The 27079-nt window shown below is 41.1% G+C and overlaps 1 protein-coding gene across 3 annotated transcripts; it reads left to right on the top strand.

Annotated features, from left to right (window-relative positions):
- LOC113015991 (DNA-binding protein SATB2-like) lies at positions 1-27079 on the top strand. 3 transcript variants are annotated; one of them, XM_080297483.1, is made up of 13 exons: positions 1-186; positions 1588-1647; positions 7997-8242; positions 10510-10695; positions 14953-15079; positions 15934-16057; positions 17002-17104; positions 19664-19714; positions 19952-20472; positions 20566-20778; positions 21280-21432; positions 23139-23330; positions 25263-27079. In XM_080297483.1, exons 3-13 carry the CDS (start codon positions 8008-8010, stop codon positions 25899-25901), a joined length of 2544 nt encoding a protein of 847 aa, XP_080153609.1. In that variant the 5' UTR covers positions 1-186; positions 1588-1647; positions 7997-8007; the 3' UTR covers positions 25902-27079. The 3 variants fall into 3 exon arrangements, with proteins under 3 accessions (XP_080153609.1, XP_026014208.2, XP_026014207.2); XM_026158423.2 differs by lacking the exon at positions 1588-1647; XM_026158422.2 differs by lacking the exon at positions 1-186 and having other exon boundaries at positions 1418-1647.

The following is a 27079-nucleotide window of genomic DNA, read 5'->3' as shown; positions in this document are numbered from 1 at the left end:
AGCCCGCCAGCAGCAGTCTGTCCTCATCACTCCTTGTCTTTAGATCTCCTTGCTCGGTCCACTGTCGTGCCATTTGTCGCCAGGAAGGGAAAGCGGTGGAAAATTCCTATTCTCTCAGGCTGGATTCACTTGTTTTCACCAATGGATGGAGTTTATTCCCAAGCGCACACAGTGACTTCTTGAAAAGTGAGTTATTCATATTCGAGTAAGCAGACATAAAACTTTGGCAAGCTTAAATGGGTAGAAGTTGAAATGATGCTTTTAGATGTTACCAAAAGTTAAGCAGTTGTTACAAATTATTAATGACATATTAAACCCAAAGAGCTTACAGACTGAAGTTTTATGGCAGTTTTGACTCATGCTTGAGGACAATATAGCACCAAACTCACATATTTATATGTAAGTAAGCAGGTGCCAGGCTGACAGAAGTCATGGTAGTTTATCTTTAAACTGTCAATTGTTATTACAATAAAGTAAACACTAACATCCCTCACAATCATGTTACAAGGAGATATTAATTGGTTTTAACTTGGGGAATATTCTGAAGACTTAAAGTACAGTTTTAAGCCTAATGTAGTTATTTACCAGCTTTAGTTTTTGATCCTGTATTTTAGGCTCACATTGGAAAATTGTTGTTTCTCTTATCATGTATCAATACCACCCCTTCTCTTTGGCACATTTGCTTTGCATATTAAATACATGTCTATGATGCGTTTTACTATTTTTTAAACCGTTTATTTATAACACTCGTTTATTTTTATGGTGCCATAATAACTGCTAAACACTTGTGTGAAGGAAGTTCACCTCCAAACCCTCTATCTATCCCTCTGTAAGCTGGACACATCCTTCCTTTTTGAATAGTTTTGGGACCACTAACTTCTAATTATTCTTCCTTCAGTTTTCTGTGCTTTGAAGTTTGAAGCAGCTTTGCATTTTCCCACCACTATTAAATACAGATGATGGGTGACTGTCAGTGATTTCTAAGCTGGAAAGAAATGAACATTGATTCATTTAAACAAAGTGGCCTATTCTTGGTATAAAATATTTCTTTTATGACCTCCATATTATTTTAAAATGGTAAAAACTAATAAACCACACCACAAACACTCCCTCACTGTCAATGCAAAGGGTTAGCTTAATTAAAGCCCCACTTAATTAACACGTGTATTAGCCGGAGGCCTTTGCCAACAGGCAAAAGATGCCCTCTCTTGAATTAAAAACAAAAACTTAAATGAACATGCTTTTTCTCTAAAAACCGAATATTCCTCTCTTCACTTTGGCAAGCCGTCAATTATTTTAATATCCTTTTGTTTAGCTGACCTCTTTCACGTAGGCGCCTTTGGTTAAACACAGCTGCAGCTAATAAAATTAATAACTCCAGCACCGTTTGATTCACTGTGCCGCTGAGCGTTAACAATAGCGCCGTTTCTGTCGGTGTTCACTGGCGTATATTGTCAGTAGTGGTTCATTTAGCACACCTGAATCAAACGGAGCCATTATTAGCCTAATTTTATTAGCTGCAGCTGTGTTTGCCCTCCTGCCACAACAGGGCCAGAGAAAAACCTGCTTTTTTCTTCTTCTTTTCAGAGCTGCTAATAGCTGCTGCTGTTCCTCTGGGTGTAAGTTGTAACTTCAGACGACAGTAGAGTAAGTAATAATGTGGATATGTATGCCGAATTAATGATGAGTTAGCCAGTATTTAAAATACTGCAAATTTATTAATAATTATTCATAAATAGCTGTTATTTAGGAGATTTTGAGAGAAGAGAGGAGGGGTTCTGCTATAACAAGCTACAGTAGCTGACAGGAGGCTTTTAGAGGCAAATATGTCATATTAAGTATGGCAATAATAAGGCGTGTGGGGAACGAAATGTGTTATAAAGTATTTAATAATAATATGTATTCGCTAGTATAAGTGTTAGATAGTGGACTTTAAAAAATAATTGGCTAAAATGCCCTCAGTGTGAAAATGTCACTGTACAGGAAGAAAGGCAAAGTAAAAGTTTTTTGTTGTTGTTTTTGTTGTTGTTGTTGTTTTTAAATAGGGAGTTTGTGTTAACGGGAAAATGATTTTCCACTTAAAGGAGGTTTTTATTTAAGTGGGATACATACAAATACTGAGAGCTTCCAGACCAGCATTTCCCCTCTACAGAACAGAGTCACTGTGTGGTTTTCTAAAAAAGCTTCTCATCTCTTTTTTTTTCTCCAAGAACAACATCCCTTAGTATGATCTGTTCCTTATTCTCTAAGTGAGCAAGCAGCGATTGGAAACTATATGTTTGAGCCATGTTAGAGGCTCCTGGTGAGATGTAAACTTTCTTTTTAATGTGGTTTTGCTGCTAATAACTATTAACCATAGTTGCATAATCCTCATAGTTTAGTTTATCTTGGTGGGACAATCACAAGTTGTCGTCCTGTACGGCTCACATGCTATAGGTATTAAATGTGCTTGCAATGAATTATATGAATCTATAGCATTATTACACTACTCTGGTCAAGAGTTCATCTTCTGATTGAAGCGGTGTGTTTACATGATGAGATTATTGGAAATGCAGATTTTAACTCTTGTCTGTCTACATATTTAGAATATAGATCCCGAAAGCATCTTGAGGTCGTTAAGACCCTCGCCACAAACATTTAGGTGTCACCAGACCCCAATCATTTCAGCTAAATACAACTCAGCTTGGTTTTAATCTCCTGGGCCATCAGGTTTCAATCCAGTACCCCTACTCTTAGAATTCACAGTTTAATTCATTAAAAAGCAGTTAAAGGCCCTTTAAGCTCTGCTTTTACGCACACTCCCTAAATTAGAGTCTGCTGGAGGTTTTCCGTGTGTTTCTACATGATTTGTCGGTCGAAGGCTACTGAGTGTGACTGTACATTTGGCCTCCATGTGCGCTAGTAAAGAGTGCGTGCTGAGAGTGTGTGGTCTCTGAGCTGTACTCCCACCGACTGTGTTGCTTGAAGTAGTTTTAATGTGTGTATGAGTGAGTAAAAGACACTTTACTCCAAAAAGCAGTGTACAAAAGCTAACTACATCTTACCCCCTCTGTTTTTGATATGAATTTAAAACATCAGAGTAGTAAAATGCTGCTTCAGTTACAGCTCTGAAATATGTGAGACTCTAGTTGGTGCCTGTCTTTAAAATATATTCACGTGGTTCAGCATAATCATACAGCGAGCTCAAGAATGTGTAGTCACAGTGGGGCTGGAATATGCCGTATTCTTTATGTAGAGAAGTGATCGATTAAGTCAATAAAGGCCTCTCAGCCACACTGATGTGGTGTAAAATTTAAAATGGAGCTTTTCTTATAAACTTATAGGCCATAATCAAAGTTTACCTTCAAAATAAGAGTCTTTTTGGGCCTGCACCAGGAATCTTTAAACAACTGACAGCAATTCTTTACTGAATAAATTGCTGGGCCTCGCCACATGGCGTGCACCCACACACATCTGTATCCCGGCACATTGCATTTAAAATCAAACAGGTATTACAGCATGAGGCCAGAGTTGTTTTTACATATGCATTCGATGAAGAATTTAGGAACTGTCCCCCTCCTTTTTTGCCTCACGTTCAATGGAGCCAATTTTTCCAAGGGTCTTATATCCAATATGGATACATGGTAGGTTAAGGGGTTTGCTTTCTTTGGATGAACTGCTCGATTTTACACTCTGACACGTGTAAAATATAGAAGGAAAAAATTAGTCCAGTCATAACCCGAATGCATAAACTATGGTCTATGGGTCACAATGCGAGCTGAAGTAAAGGGTTCATCAAGAGAAAATAAATCTGCAGGGAAAATAAATGTTAGGTATCTTTTTATTCTATTTTCTGACACTTTATAATTGAATTCATTGCAGTAACTGTGTTTGATGACTAGAATGGCCGATGTTTATCACTATGAGCTTCTGGTTTCTCATATACAGCAGAATGTGTTCACACAATTCACAGTACTGTGAGCGCTGTGTGGCAGCACATGTAGCAGAGCAGGATGACGTAGGGTCAAATGGTGGCGTCGTATCAAGTTACTAGTTTGAAAAATGCTTTTTTGGTAAGTTAATAAACAGTGAGAGCATAGTTTTCAGCATATAAAGAATATTTCTTTACTTCCTGCCAGCGCTGATCAGATAGCAGTGTTTTAAAAGCATAGCAAACCAAAACATTATTCAAAAAAGTCTTAAAAATTGTGTTTAAATCTAAACTGATTCCTTTCACATCCTGTGTGCTTCGCCGTGATGCCTCCATGTCCACATTACATTTTTTTTCAAACCTCAAAGCCATTTACTTTTTTCTTCCCACATTTTATGTCTCCTCATTAATGTCTTAAATGCTGCTCTGGTTAGTGGAGAAAATGTGAACGAGGGAAAGGGGCTGATTATAATCCATTACCCCAAATATTAAAAAAATGTGCTTATTAAAAGCAGACCAAACTCAAATTGAGAGGGAGAGAGAGCACTTTGTTGTTTTAAGTTTACATGCAATACAATCAGAATTCATTAAAAAAAAAAGGTCTAATGTAGAGTAACACTGGATGTACTGGAAAAATAAAGATTGTGAAGAATTGGTTCGGAGAAGTTAAGGCGTGAGGGTTTTATTTTGTGTTTATTAGACTGACATTTGACTATTCTCACTAAAGAGCACGGGTGCAAAGAGCACGGTCTGGGTTTTCTCCACAGGGTTCACGATGAGAACCTGAGTTCAACACTGAGTGTCTCAAGCATAGCTGAGCCTTTCCAGGACCAGGTGTGAGGAGGGTGCTTCTGCTTGGTCTTGCACTGGGGTCATTTGTGCAAGCTCCTACTAGATCCTGTAGTGTTGTGTGTTTTAGTGAGTGTGTGAATAACTGTATGTAAAATGTATTCCAGTGTTGTCACATTGACGGCAGTGTTATACTGTCTGTGAGTGTGTGTGACAGCGTGACCTTCAGCTCAAATGTGCAGATACTACGCTACAATAACTACATTACAATATACCAGCTACACAGGCAGACTCCAAGCATGAACCAGAATAACTGATTGCGCTCAGTGTTTGCAGCTTCTGCTTGCAGACATGCGAGCACGTATAAACTTTTGATGGAGCTGAACCAGACAGCTGAGTGTTAACATGCTGTGAGAGGATGTATATTAAACAAAACCAGAGTATTTCTTTTTTATTTACATCGAATCAAATCAAAAGGCAGGAGAAAACCAAGCTTAAACTGTCCCGTGTGAGAGCTGAAAGTTTAGCCGTTTTTGATGTCGAAACACTCGAGGAACACTTGCATGTGTCATTTCACATGATGTGAACAGAGAGACATAGTTGTACTACTTGAAGCCTTAGAAGGCATCAGACAATAGAAATGAGATGCTGATGTTAATAGATCTAGGACGCCTGCCCAAGTGAAGTTCAGCAAATGCAAAGACGAGGAATCCGTTTACAGGACCGTTGAAACATTCAGGACTTTCTCTTCTGTTTCCTGGTCCAGTGTGGAGGGGCCTCATTGTGCTCCATACGTTGTGATTCTTTTATTTATTTTTTCCTCGTTTGTGTTGGCCAAACTCTTTTAATGGCAGCTATTAATTTTGCATGTGAGTTTTATTATAATAATGTGTCACATTTGGCGCAGACTCGCGTGTCACTGCCGACTTTACGGCCATACCACTGAAAACCACACAGCGTGAGGAAAAATACAAAGCTGTGAGCACAATTGAGCAGCGCCGAGTCTATTTAACGGCGTAAGTTGGATTCAGGTTCTCAGCTTATTACTCATGAAGCTTCAGCAAATGTAAATATAAGAGGACTGTTGTTTCTGACAGCACAACAGTGCAGATAAACCTTTTTATAGTATACAGAAATATGTGTAAACAGGATGTTTCTCATTCTTCTTTGTTAACAATCAGTTGTTTGTTACCATGTGCCATAAATCTAGAGTGTACACACTTTTTTTTTTAATGAGCCTCAGCAATAATTGTTTGAATGCTTTGTGCAAGATTAGGAACCCATGAGGACGGATTTGCAGTTTAAGTGCTTTCAGTCACATCATCGTGTTGCTTTGGGCCTTCTTCGCTTTCTTTCTTTCTTATGATATGATCTCATGTGACCAGTTGCAGTGCCGTCTATTGAAGTGATTGCCAGGAAGTGTGTTAATTGTCGTTTAGTCTAAGTTGTACATGAGTATATTGATAGCCCATTGATGTCTTGCGGTTGTTAAACTCATCTAACTTGCTTATCAAAAGTAGTAGAAACGGGTCACCTGGTTCAAACGTAACAGTTCACCCTCAAAGGTAAACATGCAAATTCTTTTAAATCTGTACAAAAATGTGTAAAGTGCGACAGCAGTTACTTCCTTTGTTGTGTTAACTTCACCTCGTCTTGTCACTCAGAGTTATAAAACACTATATAGTATTGTAACCTCCCCTTAGGTCGCACAGTGTCACGTCTTGTGATTTCATGCTGTGTGCTGTGATGTACTCCGTCCTCTCCTGGTTTCCTCTATCGTGTCCTTCCCTGTCATGTTGTCTCACATGCTGTCCGTGTTATTTAATCGTGCGCATAACATTTGATACTGGGTCTAGCTCGAAGCAAAAGTGGGCATCTCATCTTGAATATTGTTTGCTATAATTTTATCCTCTCCGGTAGCAGAGTGACAGGAACGTCATAGTCGCACCACAGGAACTCCAGGTAAATAAGCTAATCGGACTGTATATTGGAGAAAGCGGCTGCATATTTTAGCATATTAATGAAAGCAAAACAGACTTTTTTATTTTAATATTTATTTAATATCTTGATGTTTTTTAGACGCAGACTGAAAAGACGGGAATAAAAGTCAAGCACATTCGTATAGTATTGCAAAAGATGACCTCATTAGCATATAGTGATGTGTTCTGCAGCAGTGTGCAGTTTAAGCTCTTGTTGTTGCTTAGAAGAGGCTCGAGCGATTTGAAGTTAAGAAGAGAGTAAATGTAGGCATTTGAAAATTACTACTGCGTAGCATACTATTTTTATAAAGTACAGTTCTGCTTATTTGCATCCACAGTATACAGTGTGCACTATCACTGTATTCATATGTGCTTTAAGCACCTTCACGTCTTTCATTATAACCTGTTGTGTACTCCTGTGAGCCTAAACAGCGGATAATAAACGGGTCTGTGTTTAGTCTGTTGTGGTCGTCCCTGCCTCACTTCTGTGTAAATAAGAGAAAAAAATGTGTTAGCTGGATTGACTGGGCAGGGAAGGAACAAAGCCAGAGTGGTTGATGAAACGGTCTGTAATGGCTCTACACTGTCAACAATGGTAAAATAAGAAAGATGATATAGTTGATCTGCACGCTGTAGATCAACTATATCGTGTGTTATTTTTGTTTTTTACGATTCTTTTATTTTAGTGCTGTGGGTTTTTCTTTCCATCGTGAAGAAAACACTGGAAAAGATGACAGTGCAAGCTATTTCTGCATATGGTAGATCTCTGGACCACCTGAATGTGTAATAAAATGAAAGCTGGCCCACTTTCTTTGAAGGCTGCAAAGTTTGGCTAATTCTCAGGAGAAGCTGTCGAGGACAATTACTGTAACATCACTGTTACTGACTCGTTGTTTCAAGGATCTGTGATTTGCAGTTTTTTGATGAGGTTCTTCCTCCTCATGGTGTAGTTTATGCATTCACCTACTAAATGAAAGCTCCCTGGTTAGATCCTGGGAGGATGCACAAATACCTGTGGGATTGTGTCAGGAAGGATGTGTAGTAAAGTCAAACATGTGGCACTACCTGCTGTGGGGACTGCTGGTGAATAAGGGTTCAGCCAAAAGTAGCTTCTGTTGTATTTTTTTTTTAACCTAACTCCAGACTGGTGAGTTCATACAAAGACTTGTTGTATTTCATAATCCACCCATGTGTCTCTTATCTCTAGGTTGTTAATTTCGGCCTCACTGCTGTAGAGCTGTTACTGACTAATTCATGTTGTAGTTGTTAATCGCTGTAGATTAAATTGTGCTAAAGCAAAGCTCTTGTGTGTTTCCAGCTTCACGGGCTATGCTGTGTGTTCCTCCTGGAGTTTGCAAGAGGATGGAGCAGCGTGGAAACGCAGGGGGGGAAGCGGAGAGCCCCAGCCGTCAGGACAGCGCCAGCCCAGAGGAGATGGGGGAGAAAGGGGAAAGTCCCACTTCCAGCGGTGGTCTTCAGTGCAAGCTGAGCCGTATGGAGGTCAATGGCAGCCCAACAAACCCACGAACCCGACAGAACTGCACACCGCTGAGACCACTTGGAGGTGCGTTGTTAACAGGATGGCTCGATAAAGGTGTACATGTTTGTTATAATAAAAGTCATTTTAGTGTTTAAAGCTGTCAACAGACAGTGAAAGGAGTTAATAAACATTTAGTGGCTCCAACTCTGTATTGCATTCTCTAAGGAAGTTCTATCAGTCTCCCCAAATTCTCTCTATGCCATAAACACACAGTAAAATGCTACACTTGAGCCAACTTGGTCTAAACGGTCAGACAAAGACACCCAGCAGTCCTGCCACAACTGCCTCATTTAAAATGACTTTTATCCTTAAATTAAATTCAGCAGTGTAAAGGGAAGATAAAGAATCTCTTAAGTGCTCACTTCCAGTTTTATTCATTTCATTATTATAAATGTATTTACATCAATTTTATTAACCTCAAATCAGAATATTTGGTATTGCTGCTTGGTTAGTGATCATACATGTTTAATTATTTTTATTTATTTTTTACTTCATGCAACTGGACAGGTGACAAATGAATGAGTCCATTTTTGAAGGTGAGCTCGGCATGAAAGCCTTTGACAGGAGGTTGTTTAAAAATGTATGTCAGTCTAAATCTTTACGATATCTTGTCTACGGCGTGTTTTCCGCTCCACATCAGTGTACTGAGCATATGAACATCCAGCAGGCTTGATACTGTGTAAAAACTGCTTTGTTCTGAGGCTGTCCCAGCCTTAATCAAAGAGGATATATGTAGTAAAATTATCACTGCATACTACTTTCTAGTTCATTCGTATGCTGTAATGATTGGGTATAATGGCTAAAAGACACAGCCATGGCTCTGGTGGCAAAGCAGGTTGTCTGCTAATCACATCACAATCGCGGGCATGGCTTTGAGAAAGAGACTGAACCCAAGTTTCTCCCGCTGGCAGGAAAAGAAACACATTGTAAAGAGCTTTATAGAGTTTGTGCAACGTCGGCTCATGGATAGTGTTACAGAGCAGAAGGTACAGAAAACACTCAGTCATAGATGCCCATTATTCTCTCATGCAGTTGAAAACATCATCATGCATCATCACACAAACACTGTAGCGGAACATACACGCACACCCAAACACACACACACTGCTGTGTTACCTCCCTCCACCCTTCCACTCAGCGGTCTGGTTATTGGCTGATAGCGTGCCTGATGCTGCTGCGGTTTGGCTCCGGCTGATCTGTCACTGCTCCGCACACTGGGGGAGAAGGATTGATGACTTGTTAATTAGCAGCTCCTGTGGGACAGACGAGTGGACTGGATGGGTGTGAGTGGTTCTGTGCTTTGAGGATCTCTAAGCACTTATCCGATAACAAGTTCAGACTGATGCATAGGAATCGTTTTCACCGCTAGAGTCGTGGCATCGCTCCTGAGCGCTACATGCAGCAGTTTAATAGCGGTTCTGGAAACAAGTCTTAACCCTTGTGGCTTTTAATATGTGGTTCAAACACAAATACAGTTGTACAATCTTGCACTGACTTATACTGACACTGGCAGCTGCCCAGTGTAACACAATGAGACCACCGAGCTGCTATAGTGCAGCAGCGCTGACGCACTAAATACTGAGCAGACAAATTTGTTGAACTGTGGCTGTGAGCTTCAACTTCTGGAGGAATCCCTGGAGAAAGTAATTTATAACATTAAGTTTGTTTTACTCCCTGGGATGAATTTCCAGTCAGTAATGTAGCATTAAATCTTAAATATGTCCACATATCCTTAGCCCAACAGGGAGGACTTAACATGTTTGAAAATGTATTATTTTTGTTATCTACGTATTATACAAATAATTGTAGACCTTTTATAAGACGAGTAACGGTTGTTTTCTTGACTATAATGATACATCGTGTTACAGCAAAAAAGACATTTTCTCTGTCACCATTTAACAAAGTAAGAATATCTCCTAATTGATAAGAGGGAGGGTGGGAGAGGGGAGTGCTCAAGCATTTGAGCAATTGCTGAAAGGGTAAACTCTCCCACACCTTAACTGCTAGACCCACAGCAACAGAAAGGCCCAGGATGGGAAATCCTGAAAAGATTTATTTTCTACCTTTCACCTGTAAAGTGCTGAATCTTGTAATATTCTGTTTGTCATGCATATCATGGAAATCTTCTCCCCTCCTCAGATAAAAGCACATTAACAGGTGGGGTAGAGGGAAACACTGTGAAACGCTAGTGAGGCCTGACCTGCGATTTCCCGTTAAATGCGAGGACCTGGGAAGTGGGTGAGCTACACATTAGCGCTATAACTTTCTCCCTCTCTGTCTTGTTGCGCCAGGTTTGATGATCCCGGTCTACTGTGTGGTGGAGCATGCAGACATGGGAATGGCAGGCAACTGTGAGGGGCGTAGTGACCGCCACGCCGAGTTTGTGTTGGTTCGTAAAGATGTCCTGTTCACACAGCTGGTAGAGACGGCACTGGTTGCTCTTGGATACTCGCATAACTCAGCTGTGCAGGCACGAGGTAAGCAGTGAGTGTGGGTAGGTCTGAAAAGGTAAATTCATGTGGTTTTCAGATGATTCAGATGTTACTCACTATGAAGGACATTTAAACTTAACTCTGTCCTTGAAAATGAAACATAACTGATTTTTAAATTTGGCTCATTGCCCTGTCTATTTGGGCACATCTCCTGACACTGCTAGTATTTTTAGTCTTCTCTGGAAGTCCCATACTGACCGCTTCTTGGTCTGCAAGGAGTACGGGAGCTCCTCGAAACAGTGACTCGTCAACTAGATTTTCATTTGTTGGATTAAGGATGAAGTCACTGAGAGCCAAATCTGTAAAGCAGGACAGGTGGTGTGCACAGATAATGTTGGTGTAGCCAAAAATTATATGGTGGGTACTGCAAACAGTCTCGTGTGTCACAGTTCAGGTGGTTTGTACCAAATGTTCACCCTCGGATCCCTCAAGATGTTGGAGTAGAAAACTTGATTCACAATCTCAGGCAACGTCCACACGTACTGGTACTGGTTGGTATTTTTGAAAACGCAGATTTTTCTATACGTTTGCACCTTTTGTCCACACGTAAACGGCGTTTACGGTCACTGAAAACGGAGATTTCTAAAAACGCCTGCAAAAGGTGGATATTTTCGAAGACTCCGTTTTTGCATTTACGTGTGGACGAGAAAAAAGGAGAAAACGCAGCGTCAAAGGTGTGCGCCTTTTTTGACGTCACACTGTGCGCCACGTTATTGTTTCGGTGAAATGAATTTCTACAATACTGTTACTGTTAATTTTACTCTCTGCAGTGTTTAAATGCTTACATATACACACAGTTACTGTCCCTCCACACATACGACTCGGTTCTACTTCTATGCCCCATCTTTGTTTACGATTTCCCACCGAGGCTTCTAGACTTCTGATTGGCCAACATTTCTACACGGTCAGGAATATATCGCCACCTGTTGCTTTGGCATGTTCCTAGCAGCGTTTTCCTTCATTTCTGCGTTTACGTGTGGACGGGATTATTTTTTAAAACGAAAACGGAAAATCTCCGTTTTCAAAAATACCCGTGTACGTGTGGACGTAGCCTCAAAGTCAAGCTGACTGGGACATTTCCCGGGAATAATCTAAAAGTTGCAGTTGCACTAGAAGTGATCCAGAGGTGCAGACAGGTGTTCAAATTTAACCCTCTCAAGGCAGGCGTTGCAGATTTGCAACAGTTAAAAACTAACAACCTGATTACCCCACATACATACTTTATGAGTTTTTTTTACTCAGAAGTACCACTGCAGGACTTGGTTGTGCATTAGCAACAAAAAGTTTAATTTGAGCCTGAGAGGGTTAAGGTCATACCTGGGTTTATAAAATGCCTTTCTAAATGTCTTTAGACATTTCTCCCTAAACTTGCTTTAACCTGCTTTCCCTAAACCTGTCAGTTTAGGGAGCTAAATTTAATCCATAGTTATTTTGTTCTGTCTGTCTCCTCTCACCCACAACCAATCACTGCACATGGCTGCTGCTCCCTCAGCCTGGTTCTGCTGGAGGCTTCTTCCTTCTCACTGTCTCCAAGTACTTGCTCATAGGTTGTTGGGGTTTGCTATTATTGTTTTCTATTATTGTAGGGTCATTACCTTACGATATAAAACACCTTTAGGTGACAGTTTTTTGCAATTTGCCACTATATATATTTAAGAAATCTCACAGATGACATGACAACGAATAGCAGGCAAACTGCAGCCCTGACTTACAATTTAAAATCAGTAAAGTTTATCCACATAAAACTGATGCCTCTAAATCTGAAAGACTTACTGCTCCTCTAAGAACATCCAAGACACGAGGGGATCTACTGTGAGCATCTTCAGGGCTTTAACTTCCCCTTAAATGCCACCCGGACAGCAGAGCAGTGAAAACAAAGCCAAACTGTAGTCATGCCAGATCTTTTAAATACAAATTAAAAAACATGATCGGATGTTGAATAACTTGAAGCCTCTTCAGATGTGAGAAACATGCGTTTGTAAACTTCTCTGTTATTACACGCTGATGGGAAGGCTCATGCCTTACTCATTATTACCGCCCTGTTAGTTATTTGAGTAATTAATCCAGCAGCAGCTGAATGAAATATTACTGAGTGGGGGTTTTCCACATCGGTACAGTGAGTACTGATGTCGCAAAACTCAGGGACAGTCACAGGAGCGGTATTTACCAAGAAAGTATTTTCAGTGATTCACTACACCCACCTGGCTGCGTGGCGGTTAAACTGAACAATAAATCTATGTCTGAAAACCCCAGACGAGCACCAGAATTCAGAGATCAAAACAGGAGAGCAAGCAGCATCCAGTTCAACTGCATTCACACACAGAGAGAGAGACGCACTCACTCTCACAGAGCTGGGCAGTTTGAAATTCCTGGTGTGTCCCATAAACACAGGGTACTCTAACCATGTGGCCGACGCCCTACGACCCCCCTCGCCTGTCCCAAATAGCTAGGTTTTGTTCTGAGAAATAAGCCTTTTCTTTTCAAATAAATAATTTTTGGCTGGAGTCATGCATTTTTCCCCCGAGTGTGGTCACGACCAAAATTATACAGAGTCTCTTCTGCGATTGAATTGCATCTTGCATAACTTTGACTGGATGAGTATTTTTAAACTCTTCACTGAATGGCACAGGGCTTTTTTTTCTTTAATTAACTTGCACATTATGGCTAATTAAAAAGCAGCTATTTCTTATTTGGAATATATGGTTAAGGCTCGGGTTGTAACGTGGGCTTAGGTGCACTGCTGAGAAATAGTCCAACTAAATTTAACTTAAGGTCAAGTTTTTGGAAACATTCACTGATATTACAAACTGAAAAATGACTATTTTTAAGGTGTTTAAACCACTAGTGGATCCCTTTAAACAACCCAAACTTTATTTTAAAAAGGAAACTGCACTTAACATAGATTATGTCGGTACCCACTTATTTTTAAAATGCTTAAAATAAAATTTTACGGTACCTCTGAATCTCCCAAATTGCTCCTTGTGGAACACGTAGCTCCTTTAGGTGTCTATTTTTTTTCTCCATAAAACTTTTCCTTGCTTGATAATTAGATGAAAATGACTAAAACGGCCTTTTGTTGTATTACATGTGTGCTGCTTTTTGGTCATCAGTCTGTTAGTCATCTTCAGTTAGTTACCATTTTTGTGTTATCTTGTTGTTGCATTGTCAAAAAATGTCTGTATTCGTAATCTTATCCCACCTATAAAGTTGTGATTTTGTTGGATACAGTACTGTGATGTGTGTCTGTGCGGAAAAAATGCAGGGAGAAATGCACTGGTGTGCATGCAGGTATGTTCAATAGTGTATGACGTGACGTCCATCAAGAATCCAGTACTCATCTTTTAGAGCTTGCAGAGTCATATGAAAAGATGACAGGAAATTGTGTTTAATATTTAAGCTAAATCTCTGATAAACATCCTTTTGCTCTAACAACAAAAAAAAGATTTGTTTTTGGGTCTGTGTGGAGGAAGTCGAGCCCTCTTCCAAAATATGTAGTGCAAAATCTTACTCTGCGCCTGACATGTAGACAGATACACTGATATGAGGTATTGTTTGGGAACTAGGGAAGACTGCAGATTGGTACAAGGATAAAGCCCAAACATCTGCCTGTCAGCAGTAATTTAAGCTTTATTCACTTCAAGTGAGAGTTTTAAAAGGTTAAAGTAGCATCTCAGTGAGTAGTTGACCACATGTGAAGGTATCAATAGTTTTAAAGACGTGGCAGATCTAGGAAACGTAAAAACTGCCAGTTATCAGAAGATATTCTGTTAGACAAGAGAGCAATGACCTCACAGTGTTTATTTGGAGCATGAACATCAAAACAGCGCGCCCATTCTCAGCTCCAGACCTAATGTTGAGCTGATTTTACATTTCTCCTCTCATTAATCAACTGTGGAGGCCAAAGAGAACACACTTTGTTCTTTGCCCCTATCACCAGCATCCTCATGCAACACACACACACACACACACAACTGAGGCTGGCAGGCTAAGACTAGACAGGGTCTGTGTTTGATTTAGAAGATCCTAATGTGATTAGGTCTGTTTAGATTTGCACTTCCAGTCACGGCCGTATGAAGGCCAGGGGAATGTTCAAATCATCATGATGCTCAAAGATTCACCACGAGTTTAACCAACAGGTCAAAAAGCACAAACAGATTGAGCTGTTTTTAATATATTGACGGGAACAAAACAGTTTAACATGGTAACTTTTAAACAGTGATTGGTCTGTGTGTGTGTCATCAGGGATCATTAAAGTGGGCCGGTGGAAGCCGATGCCCATCCACTACCTAACAGATGCTCCGGAGGCCACGGTAGCGGACATGCTGCTGGATGTTTACCACATGGTCACACTGCGGATCCTACTGCACAGGTCAGCATTGTGTATTGCAGATTGTAAATAGGAATCCAGCTTTTTTTTTTTTTTTTTTTTTTTTTTGCATCCATGGTGAAGCATCCCCTCAAAAGAAGAAGAAGAAGAAAGTGTACTTTATTGGTCCCCGTGGGGAAAATCGCTCTCTGCATTTAACCCATTCACTCAGTGAAGCAGTGGGCAGCCATTGGGCGCCCGGGGAGCAGTGTGTAGGGACGGTACCTTGCTCAGGGGTACCTCAGGGTAGCTGTTCAGGGGAATCGAACCCCCGACCTTCCGATCATGGGGCCACCACTCTACCTACTGAGCTATCCAAAATAAGTACCAGGCACACCAGCTGACTTGATTTTGTTCATCTAATTTCATTTTGCAGAGTTTTGGGGCACTTTGCAGTAACAGAACTGCAGTGTGTGTATCTGCTGCGTGTGCTTGGTGGACATATGGAGATGACCATATGTATACACTGTGCACACAGGCCAGCAGCTCCGGTTTCACTGGGAGCCCAAAAGTACAGTTTTACTTATCCACTCATTATAGTGGCGACTTTTAAGAGTTACAGAATAAATACACTTGAATAGAATCATATTCTAAGCATTAGAATGCACTATATACATTTTAATGCATTACGTTATTCATCATATATGTGCAGCAGGTATAATTTATACAAGAGATTACTTTGGAATGGGCAAAATACAAGAGGAAAGCCTCTTACAACCAGTGACTGCAGAAAACAAGGGTCAAAACTAGTCTTGTCTTCTAAATGCTTGGATTACATCAGATTCCTGTTTGTTTCTTTCTGTAATCAGCACTGCTCTTGAAAGAGTGAACAGAAAAGTTTTGTCATTTCCATGTAGCTTTGCCCGGCTGGAGGAGCTGCCATCAGACCAGTGGACCCACGCCACCGTGAGAAACGCCCTCAAAGAGCTGCTTAGAGAGACCAACCAGAGCGCTCTGGCAAAGGAGTGTCCTCTCTCCCAGGTAACTGCTTCATAACTCTGTCCAGGCAGAGTTCAAGCTCAGCAGCAGTTTCACTGCGTCATGGGTCCAAATCAGACTCGAGTCGCTCTTTCTCTGAATAAGCTGAATGTTTTTATGATTTTTAGGTAATCCATTCAGTCACTGCATATTACTCACATTAGATGGTGTAAACAGAACATTCAAAAGAATTAGTTTGCTAAGTCCCAGATAATAAATGCTTTATACTTCAGGTTTTAGCACCCATAAGCCACAAATGTGAGCTATAATCAGCACATGCAGGACATATTTAGATGTTCCTGCAGGTTGCTTGATATTCAGATTTTCTTTATGATGTGTTGTGATGAACTGAACACAAGGACAAAGTTTAAATTCCTTCTTTTGCCTTTTTTTTTTTTTGCCCTTTTTGTCACACGCTTATTGATAGCCAAGATGTATTTGTCTCTAAGCACATGGTTTCATCATCAGTTCACCACACGCTTAGTGCAATGTGTAATCTGAGTCGCACACACACACACACACACACACACACACACACACACACACACAAATATTGGTACCATCCCATGGGAAAGGATGCAAACACGCACACCTCAATTATCCTGCTCACACACACCCTGCAGTCATTAGAGTCGAGAGTGTGTCATTTCGACTTGTGATTTATACATAAGACTTAGTCATGATGTAATTAGTGATTAGGGGAAGTGTGTGGGTGGTGTGCATTTGCAGCTTGACTCATGTGACTTTTAATCCTCAGCGTTTCCCATGTTGAGCTTTTGCTGGCGTTTTTGCATCTCTTGCTCGGTATAAGTGGCCAGTTGTTGGTCATTTGCGGAGACTTGAGATTTTTAATCAGTCTGAAAGACAAAGCTGTTGCTTAATGGTTCAAAAATTTTGGCTAACCCCATGAATGACTAATGTATTTTGTCAAATTGTCTCTGTGTCAGAGTATGATCTCAGCAATCGTCAACAGTTCCTACTATGCCAACGTCTCCACCTCCAAGTGCCAGGAGTTTGGGCGCTGGTACAAGAGATACAAACGCATCAAAGGTAACTCTGAAGCCTTACTCACATTATCAGGTAACTGAGTGTAATTAAGGCAGTCAGTTTCCTTTTTTTCTTTCTTTCATTGTTAAGCAAGCTATATCTGCAAACTAGCCTCAAGCTGGGCACAGATATTCCTGCCCTAAAGTGCTAAAGTGAAGGTGCTCAGTGGGAGACTCGTCAGTATTTTTCTGATTATGGAACAGTGTTGCATATATTTGTTGGCTGTCAGAGACAACAGCATGCAAAGTCTAATGGGACCACAATGTAGTTAATTAGCTGCAGCTTGTGTGACTTCACTTAGATTATGACAACTGAATGCTTTCTAAGGCCCTGGCTGAAATGCTACAGTTTGAAGCAGGAATGAATTTGTCCCTAATTATTCTTTTTAAAAATGAATAATGACATTACGGTTGTAAATTGGCTTTATGATTTACCAAATGATTCCCCTGGTTTTACTAACGCTGTTGTTTTAAAGTGGAGCAACGTTTAAGACAAGATAAAGGCTGGTGTGATTTTTAAAAAGGTCACCTTAGTGTTTTTCCTGCTCCGTGGTAAAGAAGCTCATTACGTGTGTCTTTGGCTATAGGATCAATATTATAACAGTTTGTCAGGGAACCACTTTGTACGATGTGAAAATCTCTGGGTGGTAATTTTCCACAGTGAACACTTTTGTCTCAAAGAAATGTAACTAATGATGTTGTTAACGGACTGAAACAGACATAGTTTCATGTCATTTAAACTTTAACGGTTAATTCTGTTTTCGTTCCTCGACTCTCAGAGTTGAAAATATCCTTAATTATCTTTAATAAAAATATAAATAAGGATAGTTTCAAAAGTGGAAACTACACCTGTACCTTATAGGAACTATCTCTGCATTTATTGGTTGCGTTATTTGAAAATGTAGCCATCTTTAATATGAGCTTTGGTTATTGTAACAGTCTATATATTTAATAAAATACGATAGAATTTAATAGAAACCCAAATAACAGGAGAGTTTTGTTGACCATTAACATTAGAGCAGGTTTTAGGTGTGAGTATGAAGGTGTTTCCCCCAGAGGTTAAATCAGAATAGCTGATGTTTGTTTTCCCGGGTTGATTCCACACATGCTTTTCCTGCCACAACAAGTAAAAATGACGAACACGATAATGAGGTCATCTGCAATCTTTTTGTTTGGTTTTTTTTAAAGGAAAGCTGGTGACTAAAATGATATTTTTTACGCAGCAGTGAGCAGAAATGTGGCCACACATGGGTTTTTTGAGTGCCGGATCCTTGTGTGTATGTACAGTTCTGGTCCTCACTGCCAGGTGTTGCTGCAATGTAGTGATTATATTTTGAGTCTAGGTGTGTGGCTTTTGGTAACCTCCCGGTTAAGTGTCCCCCTCCTGCCTTGTTAAAAACTTTTACAGTTTTTTGAACAACTCTCCTGAACCTCAGCCACCAGCTGTTCGGCTGTTTATACTTTATTTGCTTTCTGCTGCTTTGAAAACTCATAAAGGTAAAAACTGTCAGACACTTTTTTAAAAAAAGAAGGAACTGACACTTATTGCTAGTCACATCTCAAGTTAATATGACTCACCTGCCTTAATGCCTTCGTTTTGTGATCCTTTCTAATGAAGCTTTTCCATTCTTCTGTCCACCCCCTGTATGTGTCTGAGCACGTGTGCCAGCCTCTGTGTGTCTAATCTGCTGCATGAGACGTCTGTCAGTGACAGCTCTCAGTAGGAAGGAACTGTCACACATGGTTCACATTAATGTCACCCTTAATACACATGACAAAACTAAATGCTCTTAACTCCTAATGGAAAACAGCAGTAACCTCCCCCCCCCCCCCCCCCCCCCCAACTCACACACACACCAACACACACCAACAAAACACAGGAATAATACTTATTACACACACACAAGGTAAAAATCTGATGCCCTGCCAAACCTTGCTGCAACTTTTTATTCCCTTAATAACCAAAAATGCGACACACAGCCAAACCGGAGTGGAAGCCTAACAAGAAGCAGACTTACGTGGAGAGGCTGTTAAAATCCAGGGGAAGAGAAAGAAAAGAGTTCAGAGGAAACATTCTTCACTTATTTGATAATCTTATCTGGTGAATATGGAGACAGTAAGTGAAAATAAGACCATACTTCAGCCGAGGTTGTGATCAGATCGTCCCCCGAAGACTAGAATTCATACTTTGAAATGATACAGTGCAGTTTTGTGACTTGGAGCAAAGTTTTGTGGTATTCTTGACTCCGGGTCCTGGACCTCTGGGGGTGCCATGACCTAATTTGAGAACCGCTGCTGTAAGAACTCCTGGAAGGATCCCTGTAGGATCTCTCACAAGCTCCTCTACTGTCACTACTGAGGCTTGGATAAAACCTGAGCCATTTAACTTTTGCTCACACTGTCTGATGTCAGAGTGGGATGAGAAACATGAAGTAACCGTTAATGGACTGGATGCAGTGTAGATCATTTTTATAAGTAAAGCATCATTGAACTACGTGGGTAATCATGTATGCAGAAGAAACTGCTAACAGTCTTGGTCCTCTCGCTTTCATTTTCTTTGTAGGTGAATACATTGAAAAGATGTGGTCGTCACATGAGAAGTCGGATATAAAAGGTACGCCCATCGTCTAATGTGTTTTTAGTGGAATGAAAATTAAATACTTCTGACACTTACATTGCATATGATGCTCGCTAATAAGAAGCGTCTCAGTTTTTGCATGTTTTCTGTGTGAGATTTGTCTGAAACTTCAAACTGAATACCAGCAGTCTAAGAAATATTAACCTTTAACCCCACACCAGGATGTTCAATCCAGATATATTAACACAATATTGTATATGTGTGTTGACGTAGTGGAGCGGGATTTGGACCTGAGCATCCTCAGCCATCGTCCTCCCTCTCTCTTGCCCTCTCCCACCCATTTGGGTGGGTCCGGAGTTCATTCCCTTAAGAGTGGCCTCGGGGACACTCAGACCTCAACCCAGCCTCACGGCCTGCCTCACCCTAGTGGACAGAATCACCCCAGTCCTCCACTTCGTCCACAGGCTCCACCTCTCCTGGGCCACAGTGGGCTCCTGCCTCCCCAACTCCCCCCTCAACTTGTACGTCAACAGCTCGCGATGGCCCACCTCATCAACCAGCAGCTGGCTGTTAGCCGCCTGCTTGCCCACCAGCACCCACAGGGAGTCAACCAGCAGTTCCTCAACCATCCTCCTATCTCACGGAGCTGCAAGATCTCCGGGGCTGTTTCTGAGCCCAGCCTCAACTCCGGGGCCGAAGTCTCCTCCGACATTTACCAGCAGGTCAGGAATGAGCTGAAGAGGGCCAGCGTTTCCCAGGCCGTGTTTGCCCGTGTGGCCTTTAACCGCACACAGGTAAACGTGGAATTAAGGCAAATGTGGAGACGATAATAAAAGACTTCATTCCATAGAATCTAAGAATGACTATTTAAATGTGTGCGTCTGCAGGGCTTGCTGTCAGAAATCCTCCGTAAGGAGGAGGATCCTCGCTCTGCCTCTCAGTCTCTGTTGGTCAACCTGAAAGCCATGCAAAACTTCCTTAACCTGCCTGAGAGCGAGCGGGACCGGATCTACCAGGAGGAGAGGGAGAGGAGTACCAACACTAACCACAACCACTCCACCAACCACATCTCCAGTGCCAACACACACAGACACGCACAGGTACATAATAATAATAATAATAATAATGGATTGCATTTATATAGCGCTTTTCAAGGCACCCAAAGCGCTTTACAATACCACTATTCATTCACTCTCACATTCACACACTGGTGGAAGCAGCTACAGTTGTAGCCACAGCTGCCCTGGGGCAGACTGACAGAAGCGAGGCTGCCATATCGCGCCATCGGCCCCTCTGGCCAACACCAGTAGACAAGTAGGGTAAAGTGTCTTGCCCAAGGACACAATGACCAGGACAGAAAGCCCAGGGATCGAACCGGCGACCTTCCGGTTACAGATGCGATTCCCAACCCCCTGAGCCACGGTCGCCCCGTACATGCACACATTTAAATACGAGCTCTGCACATGAAATAAAGCGCTAGCAGATTTCTTTTCAACTAAAACTTGAAAAATCTTACACTCTTATAGTCTAGCTTATGTCACTCACTACAACATATCTTTATTTTTCATTGACATCAGATTGTGTTTCTTGGTCTTGTGTAGACAAAATGCAGCATGCCCGGCCCGGAGCTGCAGATAAAGCTGGACTCGCTGGTAAACATCACATCAGGGATCTATGAGGAGATCCAGCAGGAGATGAAGAGGGCGAAGGTCTCCCAGGCTCTGTTCGCTAAGGTGGCTGCTAATAAAAGTCAGGTCAGTCCTTGTTTTTGTTGTTTTGAGTCTTTGATTTTCACAACCGAATTATACTCAAATCTGAACCTGTAATCACAGCCCGCTGCTGTGAACTTAGCCTGAACGGGTGTGGGCTGTACGTGGGCTGCCTAAACTTGCATGTACATAGAGGGTTACATGTGCAAACCTGAGATAAAAATGTCTCAACATGAGTAAAAATTTCTGAGTTGATAATGTTTGAAGGAGCTGATGAGGGTGTAGTGTAGACGTGTGTGACTGTGTGTTTGTGCGAGGGCGTGTGCGGTATCTGATTACCCACTTGTGGCATACCATCATGACTCCATCCTCAGATAAACAATGCGGGCGATCGAGGGCGAGATCAAAGCATAGTCTGCTTCTGAAGGGGGAGACGGGGAAGGAGGGAGGGAGAGGGAGGACGCTATGGTTTTAAAACCAGTTTAAATATCTTCTGACAACAGACTACATTTATTATGAATACCGAGTTGGTGTGTTTGGGTGTGTGAGACTCGCTGAGAGATGCTTAAAAACTAAATCTGAAACGCTAAAGGATGAGAACACAGGACGAACAGAAGGATGCAAGATGGAGGAGAAGACAGACAAGATGATGGAGGGATGATCACATTATTACCATTAATTTCCAGGCTGAAGGCTGTGTATAAACAACAGCTGGTGGCAGATCCTGGGTCAGCCTAGCAGAGATAATGCAATCTTCACACACACACATGCGCGCACTCATTTGCAGGCCCCACTCATATCAGACTTTCCTTCTGGTTTTTCCTTCGACTCTTTGGGACAAACTTTGATTCACTCGTGTTCGCACATGTATAAATTAATATAAATAAATGTGTAAAATTGAAGAAAAAGTGACTCGGCTTTATTCACCAAGTATGTGCACATGCAGGGTCTCAGTGTATGTGACAGAACAAACAATAGGGAAAAAGCAGCTTGTATAGTACGTTTATATTTATATGTACAATGATGAAAAAGCGCAAACATGCTGCGATAAATTATGGGATAAAGAAGGGATGGATAGATGCTTACTGTATATACATAAGGACTTGGCAGTATATATTCAGTGTATATGTGTCTACAGTGGTTTGTAGATATGTATACGTTAAGCTTTGGTTCAGGTATGGTGGATATAAGTACAGACACTTTGCGACTGAAATCATTTTGCTTCCTAAATGAGAACGAATGTTACAGTCACCTGGTGTGTAGCCCTAAAATGTCATATTAGTCACCTACATGCCATAACAGAGCATTTTCTTCACAGGGAAATCATTAAACCTACCTGCCTTCAGTTTTGGAAAGTTGTAAACTAGCTTTAACTAAGCTCCTCTATATAAAGTTTGTTTGGGGTTTTATTTGCATTGTAATTCAAGTAGTTCACTTACTTTTTAGCATTTTTGTGTAGGTGGTTACATTTAAAAGATTCTTTATTTATTTCACCATTGATTTTGCAAATTGCTGAAGCATGTTAGTAATTATTTTTCTTTCATTGTAATTGCTGTAAACACCCTTTAATCAGGTGTCCACCACCACCTGTATTCCTTGGTAAACCCTCCAGATCTCAGTCTGGAAAATGCTCAGTACACGAGGCTAGAGTAGTTTTAATGCTTTCCTTTTGAGTTACACCTGCAAACAAGTGGGCGCTGCATTAATTTGTTTGATAGTAAAGACACAGCTAACCTCTCTTCTTCCTTCAGGGTTGGCTATGTGAGCTGCTAAGATGGAAAGAGAGCCCAAGCCCTGAGAACCGCACATTGTGGGAGAACCTGTGTACCATCAGGAGGTTCCTGGCGTTGTCACAAGTCGACCGAGATCAGGTGTATGAAGAAGAGTCGAGACAGCAGCACAGCGACAGGCTGCACACCGTCCTGCACATCTCAGAGCCGCAGGTAACAAACATGCAGTCAGTGGTCGGAGTTTGGCACCGCTAGGATGAATCGGAAAGTTTGTTTTGTGTTTCACTGAAGTGGTAAATGTGGTTAAAAATCCGAGGAGCAAAAGAAACGCGTGAAAATCTGATATTTAAAAATAGTCAGCCACTCGCAACCACAGCGCAGCCATGTGTAAGAAAAGACACAAATCAAAGTGTTTTTACGAGTGAGAAAATGGGAAAAGCAGCATGAGCGTTTGCTGTGCTGTGTCAAAAAGTTTCCTCTGTCTCCTCCGTCTGTCTGATCCCACCACCTGCTCCTCTTAGCAGCCCTCCTCTTTGTCATGTTTGTGTCCCATAAGTCATTGAAAATAGAAGTGGTAAATGACCAGCCCACACATTTCCTGCTAAACACTCCTCCATCCCACCCTCTCCCAAAAACCAAAATGCTCTCCAGTCTAGCCCTAACCTCAATATTATTCAGAACATAGCCTGTAATTATTGAAGCAGAGAAAAAGGAATTGCCATTATCTTTATTTAGGTCCTTTAATTTTGATGGACCACAGATTTATGGTGTTGGATTCCTGTGTTTGGGTGTGCAGGCCTCCCCACCCTGTTAATAAGCTCTAGTAGCGTGCTTGTTTGTGTGATGAATTTGGGAGTTTAGCGTGCATGTTGGCGGGTGATGGAAGCCGGTTGATCGCACTTCCGCTTGTAGTACATTTTCTTTGAGTCTGCAGAGGGGCACGAGCTGAAATATGAGCCGAACAGTTCGCTTACTCCCGTGGCGATGAGGAGTGTGAGAACACAGAATGAGTAATCTTCAAATAGACTGCGACAGAGCAAACCGTAGTGTGTAATAGATTTTGATGTTTCAAAGCTTGAGAGTTTAAGAGATTTAGTTATTTATGGACAAATATGTGCAACCTTTTTCAGCATGGATGGCAAAGCAAATATGCCCCCTACACAAATCATCAAAAGGCCGTATATTTGTAGCTTTACATATAAGAAACATGTCTAAAGGGAATGATGAAAGTGTTTTAAGTGCTGAAATATGTTTCTCCTGTCTTTCACATCTAACATCTTCAGTGACACAAAGCAAAACAAAAATATAATCAAATGTCCTTTTTAACTGCTTTCAGTCACATCCTACTGAGTTTCTAATGCAGGAAATGCACATGTGATGCAGCTGTCTTAAAAAAACCCTCATAAAAACAGCGATACTTTCACACACTGAAAGTTATTAAAATCTACAGCAAAACTGCTAGCAAAAACCTGACAAACGGGCAGTTTTTGTGAAGTCTGTGTCACTTGTTGAGTTCACTCATGTATGAAAACACACATACATATGTTAATTTATCTTGTTCCTGTTTTTAGCTTGATTTCACTGTGTATAGCGAGAAGACAAAAACAAATGTATATTACATACTTTTTTTACTCTTCTTTGCAAGCTACATATCAATTACTGGCAAAATCTAAATACATTTTCATTAAATGTATTTACAGCATGTACGTGGTGTTGCCTTTTATTTTGAGAACAGTTACTCCACATAACATATATAATTTGTTAGGATTTGAGTCTTATTTGTTCATATGTACAGGACACTGAGGAAGTTTTAAAAAGTTTAAGTGATAACATTTAACAGTAAATTAAAGAAATCATGACTCAAGGGCCACTTATTAACTTCATACAGTGTCAACTTTGTGTTAAGCTGCCTCAGACCGAGGTGAGCTGCCCTTGAATCGGCTTTTTAAATGTATATTTTTGGCATAGTTTTAAATGAACTGATATGGAAAATCAAGAAAAGGCAAACATTTCTGTTAAATAAGGTGAGACGGATCCATTGTCTTGTTTTTTGTTTTTTTTTTCTATTTTATTCTCGCCTATTGCAGATTAGGCGACACAAATCTTCTAAATGCTGTGACTCAACCTTTTTTATTTTCTAAACAGACCCTCCACAGGCAGCCCCTGCCACCGCTAATGGCTCCATCCCCAATTCATGATGAACCCCAGCCCATCCCCCCGCCAGCGCTGCAAAGCTCAGAAGATGGGCCTCAGCGCGGGGTGAGCCCTGGCCTCGGAGGTGGAGGAACAAAGAAGGCCCGGTCACGGACAAGGATTTCTCTGGAGGCCCTGGGAATCCTTCAGAGCTTCATTGGCGATGTGGGACTTTACCCGGACCAGGAAGCGATCCACACCCTGTCAGCCCAGCTAGACCTGCCCAAACACACAATCATCAAGTTCTTCCAGAACCAGCGCTACAACGTTAAGCACCACAGCCAGGCCAGAGAGCCTACCGCTGGGGAGGATGACAGGGAGAGCTCCAGTCCCAGTGAGGGAGGCGTCTGCACAATCGAGGGCAGAGGAGGGGAAGAGGCTCTCTCCCCGTCTGAGGAGTCAAGCGAGGACGGGAGAGGATCAGTGGAGGTGTTCAGAACAGAAGGAGGAGATGTGGGAGGAGAAGGTGAGGTGGAAATGGAGGTTGAGAAGGAGGAAGGGGATGATGCAAAAGCTTCAGGGCCAGTAGCTTCCTCTCTGTCCCCTTACAGCAGCGCGGACAGCCCCCAGTCTGGAGAGCAACAGAGATAACAGCAGCGACCACACACAGACAGCCTGTGAATAAACACAATTTTGTCATCACCTTTAATAGAGCTGATGATCAGAGCTCTCTAATATCTGAAAAACTTGGGAAAAGTATTTATGGATGGTTTGACTGAAAAGTGAGTCCACCTACCTTCAGAGCCAGTGTTTTTGGTTTATAAAACAGTGTTTGGGACAACGCTCAGTGCCACTGAGAGAAAATGCATTTCAGTTATGCCATGGTTTTTGTTTTGATGTTGGGGAAAAGGCTCCATAGGACAACACGTCTTTGAAAATCAGATTTATTTAATTCTTTGAGTCGTTTTCCACTTTTTGACAGGATAAAAAAGAAAAACGCTCAAGCCTTCTACATCTTAGACTGCATTTAAAACACAGCCCTCTTACTAGCTCTCCAAGTACATTTCCAACAGTTTTAGCAAAGAATGTGCATCTTCTTTGTCTGCTGTCGATAAAATGCAATAAATTTTGTATTTGCTGTACTGTTTTGATAAAAGGTGCATATATGGTTTGTATAAAGTGATTGAGTGCATGTTGCCCCTCTTAAATCCAACCCCAGAAATACATAACTGCAGGGATAGAGGCTTACAGCAGGTCAGAGGAGCAAACTCTTACATGCCTTCAGGTTCAGGTTTCATGCACTTATATAGGGACCAAGGATAAACGGCACTGAACTTCATTCGCCTTTTAGAAATACAAGCATGCAGGGAAAAAATACTATAACCTCTTATTTTCTGATTTTTTATTTTTTTTTTCCTTCTAGATATAATTTTTTTGTGTTGTCCTTAAAATTATTTTGGAGATCCCTGCATTGACTTGTCTGTATGTGAAACTCAAAAAAAGCCAGTTCACACTTTGCTCCTTTTACTATTTATTACCAGCTTTGTATTTACTTAAATCTAAGTATTATTGTTGTAATTACATTTTCTTTTCTTTGCAATGACTACAGATGTCTTTGTAAATGGGACTAAAACATCCCAAGAGGACCTTTGGACTGTTACACACTCAACATTCAACTTTTTCTTTGGCTGAAAAGGAAAATAACTGTTTTTCTTTTTTTCTTTCTTTTTTTTTTTTGGGACATTTATGTACGTTATGATGTAAATGTTGGTGATCCACCTGCAAAAGTGAATCTGCCATTAAACTGGGATGCAACCACTGTCACTTTA

Source organism: Astatotilapia calliptera, chromosome 23 (genome assembly GCF_964374335.1).
Source record: "Astatotilapia calliptera chromosome 23, fAstCal68.1, whole genome shotgun sequence".
NCBI lineage: Eukaryota > Metazoa > Chordata > Actinopteri > Cichliformes > Cichlidae > Astatotilapia > Astatotilapia calliptera.
This window is presented reverse-complemented; position numbering and strand designations above follow the sequence as displayed.